The following is a 13,776-nucleotide window of genomic DNA, read 5'->3' as shown; positions in this document are numbered from 1 at the left end:
TCTGGCCCGGCTCATGGCTGACCTACTACAGGCCGGTGGATTGCCTTCCTCAGTAGTCCTGACAGCTCTGCCGCAAAAGAAATGGATTTGCCAGTACCCAGTGAGAAGCGTCTACAAGTGCCATCGTTCTTTAGTAAATCGAAGGAGCCTTTTGTAGCAAAAAAATGTGCAACAGCAACGAAAGTACTATCACTTTCAACTTAATATTTATGAGACAGGTTTCATTACACATGAAAAAGATTAAACGTAAAATATTGGACAATAGTGAAAACAAGGTGGTGTCGCTTTTGATTCTTCAACTAACATTTAGTCCTTTGCATTGTGCATATGTGCAGATGGTAGCTTAAAGGTGGAGCCTCCCTTTAAAAGGGCGCCAAGCTATGGCAGCGTTCATTGTGTCTAGTTGGACACCGAACAGGTAACACGCGGGCACACACTCCAAAAAATGCCACTTTTTAGTTATTGCTGACTGCAAAAACGCAGACAGACTGCCAAGTGGTCAGCGCGAAGCTGTTCCCAATCGAGCTCTGTGGTTATATTCAAATTCTAACGCGACTGGAAGACAATTTTTAACGAAATTCGAGCGTTGGTGGTAGGGAATCAATGCCCGTTGGCGATTTGAACCGAGCGTCAATCAAACGCTTATATAAGCTCTGTTTGCAGTATTAGTAAAAGGTGACAAAAGGTTAAAAGTGTTTGACTGGAAGGAGAACTCCACTAATGCGAGAACCTGGGGTTGAAAGTTGCGGCTTTAAGCAAAATTAACTAAAATTCAACTTAAATGGATAAAAGTATTATTCAAAAAAATATGAACATTTCTGATGACATTTAACTAAATGAACATCCATGCCAAACATCAAAGTGATCAAATCAATGGTTTTGAGGACAAATTGAAAATACTGAGTTTCACAAAAAAGCTAAAAAAAGCTACATGATTCAATAGAAAATGCAGAAAGACTGTTTGAGATATTTGCCCAAGTGACAATCCAACTCTTTTTCAAAAAGAATTACTGATTAAGAAGGGTTTCTGAGATATCTCTGTCCGGGACGTATGGCATATGGCACATGGCATACAGCATATGCCGAGCCATCACATCCGTTGGACTGTTGGTCCAAAGGACAAAGAACTGCCTTAAAAATACAAACTTGCATACTTTATTAAGGTTTGAACAATCCTGAGTCAAGTCATCCCTGTGACCTGTATACCATGTATTAAAGCTGTCACACCAGCAGTTATGGAAAAGAAGATATTTTACCAAATTGGAAAAGGAAAAAAAGAAAACTACATGACTGCATCACTTTTGCTGAATGTCAAGGACCAGAAACATCTTAACCCTGTGAGTGCCGTAATTTTTCCCACCATAATTTTAGTGCAACGTTTTACAAATTTTTATGATTTTATCTGTAATTTTTTGGATAATATAGGACCAAATGTACATGACTTTTTATCTACTACAGTATTTTATAAAGATTTTGGCAGAAATCTGAAAAAAAATTGACTGAGATACATTTCATAAAGGCAACAAAAATTGACTTTGGCGCTCAAAGGGATAATATTAAAACATTTTGAAAATATACACATACCTGAGATACAGCCCATAACCTGTTATTGCAAGTCCTAACAATGCTGGGATCCACAGGGTTGTTATTAGTGTACCAGACCATGCAAAATAGAATGCAATTTTCTCTCCAAAGTAGTTCCTTATTTTCCAAAGAGGCTGGAATTTAGTGAATTTACACCATGTGTCGTTCATTTCCTTGCGAGCATCATTCTCATAAGTGGCACTTTCACGTTCTTTTTCGGGAGGGTCCTCACCATAATCTTTCCTTCTCTTGTCAACTTCAAATGCTGACTCATCATGTAAGATGAAACCATCAGTGTAAGCCTTCTTCATCAATAAAAATGGAAGCCCTGAAAATACATACATAACAAGTCATTGTCAATGACATAGTCTCCACCTGTAATTTAGAGTTTGTCAGAGGAAGTAAATGAAATCAATATGTTGCACATGAGAAAAGAAATGAAAGTACCAGTCAGGCATGTCTATGTAATGACTTTTGACATGAGAAATTTAAACCAGAACGCAAGACAATTAAATAAATATCTTACTATAATTAACTCTTGATACTACTAAATGCCTTTTTGACTCTTAAACCTTTGTATGATCAACATATGCAGCAAGTGACATCAGATTTTGTGCAGTTATTTAAGATTGCTAATTGCAAACATCATTTCCCTGTGTGTGGAAGTCCAGAATTGGTCCGAACAATTAATGAGCTGAAAACGCAAAGGAAATCTAGCCTGCCATCCTAAATACAAATGGTCATTTGAATATGTCAATTAGTAATTAATTGACATAAAATAGGTAAACGTTTCTGTACACTGTTAAAGCAATGTGAAATCAACTTCTGTATTGAATTTCATCAAATTAGATGTAGCATTTCCAGACATATCACCCTAATTATCAAAATTTGTTAAATATGCAAATCAGCAATTAATTGACACCAGCAAAGTCACACGAAATCCACATAAACAGTAAAGGTCAGAACGCAGAGGTCACAGTCAGTTAGTTACTAATTAGTTTGAAAAAAAATAAAGCAAATCAAGAAGAGATGTTAACCACTTGGGTGGTGGTGCCTGAATGACTTGGGCCAAAAGTTGAAAGCCTACACGGGATGAGTGGTTCTGTGGTGAGGAGGTACATCATTCCAGTCAGGTGGTTGGTTGCATGGAGGTTGGTTGTATTACGCTCCCTTGTCACTTTCCTTCAATGACTTTTTTCTCGTCATCAAAAGGAACTCTTGCTTTGTGCTTCCTTGCATGATCTGATTATGGAACAGTCGTCTTTAGAGCAGGTCGTCTTTGCGTTGTTGGTGTGCAACGCTAGCGATGGGATTTGAGTTACTGAAGAGTATGACAGTAGTTTATTCATGGAGCTAAACATGGTTTATTAGAGAACGGCACATAACAAAGCATTGTTTGCAGAAGGAATTACTCAAGCCATTACTATCAGTTCAGTCAACAAATCATTGTTGTCTTTCTCTCTGTCACTCATAAATAATTATGCAAATTGTCAAGTAAATGATGTACGTGTTAAAGGTATGGAAATCGATCCCAGGGCCTAGGAGTGGCACATGTAAAACAGTGTGTATCTTTGCATCAGAGGCGGAATAAACTATGAGTGTATCTATTTATCCAGGAAATCTTAATCCCAACTGCTATGTTTGTATGCATATAGAGCCAGCCAACGTTATGGACACAAAACAACACGGGGAACAAACAGGCTGTGACTTTGAACAAAATCAATGTACCCGGTACTTCACCGATATTCATAGCTTGACGCACTTTGAACATAGCTCGTAACAAGGGACAGAGGAAAGCCCATGGAACTACGTGTATAACTATAACTCATGTAGTTGGTGCACAGTGGAGATTTTTTGGCTCAACAACTTTGACGGATGATGGACTGGCCTTTCCCACTGCAAGCCAATTATTATCTTACTCGATTCAGCACAAAATTTTCGTATTGACTGTTGACGCGGTGTTTACAGTTGTTACGTGGTGGCAAATCCTAGTCGAATCGACGACTGCTGCGTAAACAGTCACTGAATAAACTGTGCACGCATTTACGAGCACTGGATATTTTTACCGTTTTTAATCGAAAACCGTCCGTATACGCGTATGACGGTGACAAAAACAACACAAGGAATCTGGCATACATTGTTACTGAATTACTTTGACCAAAAAATTCACCTAAATTCCGAACGATGATCATACAGAACTCTGCAGGTTTCCGGACTAAACGACCCCAAACCGACCGGATCTCAGTCAACTGTACCGGGCTCGACGTCTACTCTGTCAGCGTCAACTCAAACTTTCCAGACAACTTTATCCAACAAACTGGCAATATACTAAATTTACGTTGAAAAAAATTCAAACTGTGTATCGTATTGAAAAAAATCTTACCGGGGCCACGGAGCAAATTAAAAAGCCAACAAACCCCAACAGAAACATTGGAATGATCATTAGTGTGCAAGGTCGCTGTATTATATGTCAGGGTAAAAAAATTCTAGCTTTTTCAGGACGGTGCAAAAGGCGGGGCAGAATTAGACAAGATTACGACCAATGTGTTACTGCCGATGGTACATAACGTACTGTTGATAGCAGATAGTTCGGTGTCCAGTGATAAACACGATTCCTAATATACCATGGCTGTTGATTTGAACTGCCTCCGATCGAAAATTGTCAATACAAAGACATGATGTCAATAATTTTGCGAGATTATAAGTACCCGCTGTCTTCTCGCCAAATAGCTGAGATCAAGATTATTATGATGGAAGCAATTGACCGCCGAACACCTGCTTGCTGTTCTTATACACAACGTGTAAAAATGGGTTATTCCTGCTGAGAAATACGACAGCAAATATTGCAATGTGAATTTCTTACTATCTTCCTCGCGATAATTTTTTCATCTGTGTCTATTTTACCATGGTTACTGGACCATTTCTGACAATTTTTACTGACAAAGAATCAGTTCACACTTATCGTGGGAACACATTGCAAACACGTTCAAAAAATTTTCATCACATGAAAGATTACCGTAATCCCCGTTCCAAAGATGTAGGAAATGTATAATTGGTTGTTTATCATGAACAATCCTGAACTGCAGCCTCTAAATACAAAATGATTTTTCTTCTGAACAACAACTGTTCCCGACAACTTTACAATCGCACTCCGGTCATCACATGACGGTTGTAACCGTACATGTGCTGCCGCCAATGGAGAATCAAAAAATCAAAAGTCCAAAAGTATAGAAAAAAATATCAATATCCAAGCAATGTAAAACAGAGTAATTTTGATAGGGTCAATTTATTGTATATTATAAAAAATCTCCAGGCCACTCGGAACATCGTAAGATTATGATCTCACTCGTTCGAATACTACACTCACATGGTAGGGTAAAGCTGGGAACTCAGATCGTTAGATACTGCTTCCGCCAAGCGAATCCGCTTAGCTAAAGATGGTAAAATGACCATAATTATTATTGCTAGTCTCCGTAAATTTTGCCGACTATTCGTTAGTAGTTGTCGAATTTCTTGAGTTTGTCCGAAAACTATTTCAGTGAATGACGTAAGGTGCAAGACATGTGAGTGCGAACGCAATATCAATATCCGGAAAGCAAAATCAGTCACAGACAATCGAGGAAGAGCATAAGAGTCTATTACATGTAATCTGCGAATTAAATGAATCCTAGCCATTAAAGCTCAATTTTTGTAAAAGTCTGAGAGGACCTTGTTAAATCAATAACAATAATGTTAAATCATACTATCTACAATATACATACCAAATTTGGTCAATTTTCATCAAGTCAAATCAGATATATATCCCTAATTAGGAAAGTTCATTAAATATGCAAATTAGCAACTATCTTTCATGTCACCCCTTAATGGTTCCCACTGGTGATATATCTTGGTGTGATCAACATTTGTAGCAAATCTCATCAAATTTTGTGCAGTCGTTTTTAATGTATATCAGTTTTTTCTTAAATCATTAATTATGCAAATGAGCAAAAAGTATGCAAGCCACAACCACCAAAAACTAATCAGTTCTTGCTATTTGCTAATTGAATCTATATACCAGATTTGATTCTGATCTGATTAGCCGTTTTTGAGATATCGGATCAACAGACAGACACACAGACCCATAGACACACAGACAGACAGACAGACATCGCGGCGACATATGCTCACGTGTGTTAACACGTGAGCAACAAATGATGGTTGAAATGAATACATTAGTCATAATTAAACTAGAAGGTTGTTCCATAATTTCATGATCTCAGATGTGAAACACAGAGACTCACAGACTTGTCACACAATTGTGTTGCTCAATTTCATCTGTCGCTGTCTTAAACCATAATTTGCTTTCGATAGCATCTAACTTATCAATTCTGTTTCATATGAACATGGAACTGGCACTACATCGTTTCTTGTACCCCAATAAGAGATATGAGCAGCATCATTGTAAGTGACCTTCAATTCTCTCATTATATTTACAGAGCAATTAACCCAAAGTGGACCTCCATACAGTTGATAGCAATTGAGTATGAAAAGAACGCAATTGACATTGAAAGTACATTGAGAAGATTTTCTCAAGAGCATATTACCTGCTACATATAAAATGTTCTCATTTAGCACTCAATGTCCTCATCATCTCTGAAAACATTAAAACATAACCCAGATGCTTTTTGTTTGTAAAAAAATTCAATTTAACTCCTCCAAGATGGACAGGAGGAATGCGACAAAGGACAAAGGCCAAAGTTATCCACTTGGTGGTATGATAGATCAGCCAGACATTGACATTATCACGGGGACAGTAGCTGGGCAATTATTTCAAATGAAAGACAGGTCACTGACTCCTCCTCTCCAAATTTTTCAAAGGAAGAGCAAAGCTGGATGCATATTAGTTCATGATTGGCAGATCTAAGACACAGAGTAATCATGAAAGCTTGTTGCTCTGATTACCTTTATGGTTACAAATTATTTTTTAAAACTTATGATGGGCAAAAGTCCAGGTCAAATTTATGATGAATTCAAATATTTTGAAGACAAGTCATTGACAATGACATAGTCCCCACTTGTAATAGGAGTATTAGTCTTGATGGGGCAGGGAAATGTGGTCATTAAGAAGTATCACTGGAGTGTATATGTTCAGATCTGTGGGCACATAGGTTTATGTCATTTTTCCCAATTTATAACAAGAGGCATGTCTAAGTTATGGTTCTAAATCGGGAAAAAAAGAGCAGACCTCTAGCTGTATTGGCCAGCCAAGAAATACATATGTGCATAATAAATGAGGTACAAGATGTGACATCTTAAGGTCTAATATCCTATCAAAATTGGACTGTATAGAACTTGTGGTTACTGAGTTATGCATATCTATATATATATATATATATATATATATATATATATATATATAATCAAGGTCAAAGGTCATCAAGGCCACGTGACATTTTGAAAAAAATTGTATTGCTAATTAATCCCTGTATGCCAAAATTCAGACCTTCAGCTCTATTGGCTTGCCCAGAATTAGATATGTGCATAATTAATGAGGTAAAGCCTGTGTTGTCATAAGGTCTCCCATCCTACTAAATATAAAGGACATAGCACTTGTGGTTACTTATTTATTGACATAAACGTATATTCAAGGTAAAAGGTTATCAAGGTCGCATGACATTTTGTCAAAAAATTTCTATCCTATAGTTATCCCTATATACCAAAAAATCAGACATCCAGCTCTATTGCTTGCTTAGAATTAGATATGTGCATAATTAATGAGGTACAATATGTGGCGTCATAAGGTGTCCCATCATACCAAATATGAAGGGTGTAGCACTTTTGGTTACTGAGTTATGGACAAATATGTACATTCGAGGTCAATTGTCATTGAGGTCACGTGACATTTTGTCAAAAAAATTATTTTGCTAAGTTATCCCTATATATCAAAAATCAGACCTCTAGCTCTATTGGCTCGCTCAAAATTAGATATGCACATAATTAATGAGGTACAATATGTGGCGTCATAAGGTGTCCCATCATACCATATATGAAAGGTTTGGCACTTGTGGTTACTGAGTTGTGGACAAATATGTATATTTGAGGTCAAAGGTCACATGACATTTTGTCAAAGTGTCTGAGATATCTGCGTAAATGGATGGACTCACGGATGGACTCACGGACGGACATGTCCCAATCTATAAGCCCCCTGGACTTTATTTGTGGGGACTAAAAACTGTCACTGCATCCTTTTTGCAATATGAATACGATGAAAAACTAAATTTTTATTTTTCTTGGCCTTATACATGGGAGTCTATGGAGAGCTGCCTTATACATGGGAGTCTATGGAGATGTAAACTAAAAAGTCCTCTAACACGGCCAAATTTGATCGCATTGTGAAACAAATCGACGTGCATCTGTATTGGGTAGGGTACTATTCTTTTGCAAAGTTTGAAAGAAATTGACCAGGGCATGTCTGAGATATCTGCGTGAACGGACGGACGGACGCACTCACGGACGCACTCATGGACATGACCAAACCTATAAGTCCCCACGGACGGTGTCCGTGGGGACTAAAAATGAAAGGCTGACCAGACAATAAGTCAGTGTATTCATGGGCAGAGCAAATGGCAGCTGGGACAATATAATACTGGCAAAGGACTGTCTTCAGCATAAGAAGTCTGAATGTTGGTATCAAAACATAGGATAGTCACACAACTAGGTAGTGCCCGATGAAACACACATGTGAGGGGTTCTTGCTTTAAAACATACTCACTAAGCATTTTAATCATCACCAAATCAATTTTAATATCTCCATGTTCCATGTTCATACCAAACAGAATTGATAACTTCGATGCTTTGCTTGGAGCAAATTATGGTTTAAGAAGCGACAGATGAAATGTAGCTACACAATTGTGTGACAAGTCTGTGAGTCTCTGTGTTTCACATCTGAGATCATGAAATTATGGAACAACCTACTCAACCACACACCCCAGTAAAAGAATATTGCTTTCATGCAGCCAGTGTACTGCTCCATTCCTCAATGGGATAAAAGTGAGTGAGAGAAGAAATATATCAAGTTATCCCTTTTCCTGCCAAGTCTATATTTCACCATCAGGCCAAGATGGTTAAATTATAATGAAATACAATGTATTCCATATGATGTATTTTAATATAATACTGTACATTTGAAGGCTGTTGAAAACATAATACTGTGAACTTGATTATTTTGTACTAAAGATGCTATAACATATAGACCAAGCCAAGTGGGTGAAAATACGTAATGTTTTGGCTCAATACCTCTTTTTACTGACTTGGCTAATAGGGAAGTGATACAGTTATTACTGTCTGGCAGGAAAAAGGTTAATGGCAGTGTCTTCTGACCAGTTCTTTATTCGACAAAAGGCATTGGACAAGCACAGAATGATGCAACGATTTTAGCCTAAGCTGTGGACAATGGTGCTAAAAATGGATGGTTTGTCATAAGAATGCTTCCATCAATTCTACAGATCATTTATGAAAAATATCTTAGCCAGATCTACCTTTTTTACGCAAATGATCTTCATCTTTCTCATCATTTCCTTCACTGATATCCATGTTGATAAGGATATGGTTCACCTGTCACAAAGAAAAAGAAGTAATTCAGAGATCTCATATGCACAAGTGATCAAGAAGCTTACATACACTGTATCTGCTGTTATTTTTCACCAAAAGAAGAGAATAAGTATTTTCTTCTTCTTTTTTTCGCGCTTAGCAATCAACGCAACAGAAAGAAGTAAGCAATTTATGAGTAATGACCAATTTAAATAAACATAAATTTTAAATTTGCAAATCACATCAATCACCGGGCTCAAAATTAGCGGTAGTCCCGCATCAACAGACTACCAACTTTCCCCTGGGGCTACCAAAATCCATGAAATGGTTGCCCTCATGGACTACCAAAGCCTGAAACATGAAACTCAGCCATTACTTGGCGTGCGATATCCGCCACTTTGGGACAGGCTGATGTACTTAGATGACTGGCACAGGAAATGATGGCCAATGAAAATGCATTTTTTATTGAATTTTGATTGTAATGTGGCTAATAGCTACAAAAATACACAATTGAAGATTTCAGCATAATTTGAATATATCACATTGAATCATTCCTAAGAACATGTCAACCAAAGCTATCTGACAAGTAGTTTTTTGAGAATGAACGTTTCTGACCAAAAATGGCAAAAATTGCCCCCAAAAAATACAAATTGCAGATTTCATCATAATTTCAATATATAATATATTAATAGACATCAAATCAGGTCCAATAATCGTTATCATTCAAGGTAACTAGGAAATTTACCAGGTCCAAGGAACATATTGAAAATGACAAAGGCAATGGGGTCATCTTGAACCACAAAATAGTGGTGGTACCAGGTGTCTGGAATGGGTAAGCATACCCTGCCAGCTAGCTGCACCCGTCAAGATTGACCCAAAGCGACAAATCCATTGTTATTTGGTGAATTCACCAAATTACTTTTGTGAGTCAAAATTTGGTATGCTGTCACTCATCATTTGAGTAACAGACAGGTCATATTTTGATACAACATCTCCGTATCTACCATAGAACTTCTTAAATGATTTCACTAATCTACTTTCTGAGAATCCTTGCCTCACTAACTTTTGAGCTAATAGGCTGTGTCTAACTCGAAAGTCTTCATATGAATTGCATGCTCTACTGTATCTAAGGAGTTGTAAATATACACACCATAAGCTGGAGATGATGGTATATTGCTCGACAAAAAGGGAAAGTTTATGATTTCAAAATTGAAATCGTTTCTTTTGTCATACAGCTTAGTATGTAGTGTATTTTGTCTAATTTCAAACAATACGTCCAGGTATGAAGCCGAGTCCACACTTTCAGTTGTTTCTTTTATTTCTAAATCATCTGGGTAGATGTGATGTAGATAATTGGATATACCAGGATTGTTTAAACTGATGAGATCATCGATATATCTGTGGGTGTTGTTAAATCGCTTGGCAAACCTTTTACACCCAGATTTCTGAAGTGATTGTATGAACCATGCTTCATAGGAATACAAAAATTAGTCTGCAAGAAGTGGGGCGCAGTTTGTGCCATGGAATGCCTATGGTTTGCCTGAATGTCATAAAATAAAGTAATCCCTTTTAACCTGCATACCAAATATCAAAGCTATCGACTTGCAGTTTTTGAGAAACAAATTTTACGGCCAAAAATGTCAAAACTTGTCCCAAAAATACAAAATACAGATTTCATCATAATTTCAAAATATCACATTGAGTTGATCTGTAGGAACCTGCATATCAAATTTCCAAACTATAAGACCAGTACATTTTAAGAAACATTTTTTAACCAAAAATGGAAAAATTGCCCCAAAAAAACAAAATAGCAGATTTCATCATTATGTCAATAAATATCATTAAGATCATCTGTAGGAACCTGTATACCTGTTCAAAGCTATCAGATGAGTAGTTTTGGAAATACACGTTTTGACCAAAAATGGCAAAAATTGCCCCCAAAATACAGAATTTCAGATTTCATCAGAAATTCAATATATATTGCTTAGTTCATCTTTAGAAACGTGTATACCAAATTTCAAAGCTATCAGACAAGTACTTTTTGAGAAACACATTTTTTGACCAAAAATGGCAAAAATTGCCTTAAAAATGCAAATTTGCATATTTCTGCACAATTTGAAGAAATCTGAAAAAGATCATCCCTAGGGACCTATGTACCAAATATCAAAGCTATCTGACTGGCAGTTTTGAAGAAGAGGATTTTTAAAGATTTTTTACCAAAAACACCAAAAATTGCCTTAAAAATACAAATATGCAAATTTCACCACGATTTGAACAAATCTAACTGAGGTCACCCAAAAAAAACTGCATATAAAATTTTAAAGCAATTGGACAAGCGGTTTCAGAGAAGATTGTTTTACCAAAAACAGCAAAAAATGCCCCAAAAATAGAAATATGCAAATTTCACCATGATTTGAAGAAACTTAAGTGAGGTCACCCCAAGTGAACTCCATATAAAATTTCAAAGCAATCAACCTTTGGTTTTAGAGGAGAAGGCAATTGTTGATGAATGATGGACGACAACGGAAAATCAACCTCTTTGAAGCTCCGCGTCGCTGACAGCGGAGCTAATTATCAATTATCACCAGTTATAGTCGGAATCGTGTTTTTTAAATTCCGGACCAAAAGAAGCCTACGAGCCGTTCATCCATAAAGCAATAGCTCATGTGGCCATGGCCGACCTGATATGATGAATACCAGGAGTAGTAGAGCCAATTTGTTCGGATGTTTTCTATTGGCCAGAAATCTTCCATATGTGCAGCTCTAACCAATCAGCAATGGTGTTTTAAAATCAAGTGAAAATTTTCTTTCCAAATGGCTAAAGCTAAGGGGGTCTCTTTCATTGTTCTCCTGCCACAGAAAAAGATATTAATGCTTATTGAGTGCAGCTAAAATCAAAGTTGGCAAAACACTGTCACAACTGTCTGATGTTGCTGGCTTCTGATTAAAACTGAATATAGTTTGCAGTCTTTACAGAGATAATTTGATAAACCAATGAAAATTTTGTCACGAAACTTTACTCACCAGATATGATCGTAATGCTGGCCTGAAGAATGTTTCAGGATCTTCAAATCCCTTGAAAACATGCCTTTTTGCAGTTTCATACGGTGCACTCACATAGTCTTCTGTTGAAAAATTAAAATAATAATACCAGAGTAAAAATTTAAGTAAGACTTAAGTGGCACCCTGGTTAATTAACATACTTCAATGAATACACTTTTTATGTATATTATACAAATATAGAATAAATATAGAATTTATGGCTGAAGTTTTCAAATCCACGCCATTCTGGTGAATTCCTACACAAGAGGAATCCAAAGTACAGTGTGTGATCTCAGTCTGCAACTGCAGATTTCAATCTGCACTTTTGAGCAACTGCTGGAAATTGATGTACAGTCTTTCCCATAGTAAACAAGGACTTTCATGACCCCTAGTGAAGTAAGTTTAGATCATTGTGATTTATATGTATTAGCCATGGTTACTTTGACATCGATTTCTGTATTGCTATATAACGAAACTTGCAAATTTCCTTTTATAGAGGGCGCTTTTTAGTTTGTGTTTATTATGCTAATCAGTAAGTTGTACGCAACATAAACAACTAAAAACAAGTTTTGAGCAGTATGTGCACTGTAGTTTATGTCGACATTATTCAGCCATTACAATACTTACCTGTCTACAGTATGATTTGTAACACAATGATTACAGTATATCAGTAGGTTTCAGTACCTTCTGTAATATATACAGTGAGAAATTCCACTTTCGTATTCCAGATGCTGTTATCATGTGAAGCGCAGTGTTTTGAAAATCGCGCGAGTAAAAGGGTTGTTTCAGGTATCATTGTTTGCATTATAAACCATCAAGTGACATGCTTTATTTCTATATTGTACTCTCTGTATGATATCAGTAGTCAGGAACGTATATTTTGTTTGCATTTTAACAAACTTTAGTATATTTTTGAAGAACTCATTTGGCGTATGAATTTCAAAGAGTTGTCTGGTTTTTCAATTTAAAGGGACAATCGAAAATTGTCCGTGGTCGTTGCGCAGTGTTGGTTTTCAGTGCAGGTCGTGTAAACGTGTGCGTAGTTGTTTTGAAGTCTAAACGTGGCAACAGCGTAATTTTGACTGTAAAGAGATGCCATAGTGTGGACTTTTGAAGCTGCAACTTCAGTCGAGTGTTGGTAACGTGTTCAACATTAGAACGATGAAGTTTGGTGTGCTGTAGTGTTCATTTAGTCAAGTTATGACGAGTTTTGGAACTCCAGTTGTGATTTGAGTTGCATTGTCATTTGCTATGCATGGACCGCCACACTGAGAAGCCGTACTCGTATAAAGACAGAAAGTGAACTGTTTCTCGTCGCTAGAAACTGTGAGTATTTGTGCTAGAATTTTCCTGACTAAAGTGCCAGATGTTGTACATTTAAAGCCAGAACTGTTGAAGTCTCTGTGAGAAGTTTCTGCAGAACTATTCTGTCCTAGAGTTACTCTGTATTCGAACTCTGAGATTGTATTCGCCGTGTAGAGTTGTGAAAGTCATCGTCGCTGTTATTTGTATGCTGGACTAGACTTTGCATAATCAGAATACCAGCGTACCAGATGTTGTGCAATGCGGTTTATGCAAATA

The 13,776-nt window shown here is 36.9% G+C and overlaps 1 protein-coding gene across 2 annotated transcripts in view; it reads right to left on the bottom strand.

Moving 5' to 3' along the window:
- The window catches only part of LOC139130346 (anoctamin-7-like), a 74,133-nt gene that overhangs the window by 46,705 nt on the left and 13,652 nt on the right, over positions 1-13,776 (bottom strand). For both annotated transcript variants that reach the window (XR_011551834.1, XM_070696112.1), the window contains exons 4-6: positions 12,178-12,278; positions 9,102-9,177; positions 1,585-1,912 (exon numbers count right to left, since the gene is read on the bottom strand). Coding sequence is in view for 1 of the 2 variants with exons in the window: in XM_070696112.1 (XP_070552213.1) it covers positions 1,585-1,912; positions 9,102-9,177; positions 12,178-12,278 (505 nt within the window). In the remaining variant the exon portion in view is untranslated. The remainder of the gene's footprint in view (positions 1-1,584; positions 1,913-9,101; positions 9,178-12,177; positions 12,279-13,776) is intronic.

Source organism: Ptychodera flava, chromosome 4 (genome assembly GCF_041260155.1).
Source record: "Ptychodera flava strain L36383 chromosome 4, AS_Pfla_20210202, whole genome shotgun sequence".
NCBI lineage: Eukaryota > Metazoa > Hemichordata > Enteropneusta > Ptychoderidae > Ptychodera > Ptychodera flava.
The sequence above is the reverse complement of the archived record's forward strand: the minus strand, read 5'-3'. Positions and strand labels throughout refer to the sequence as shown.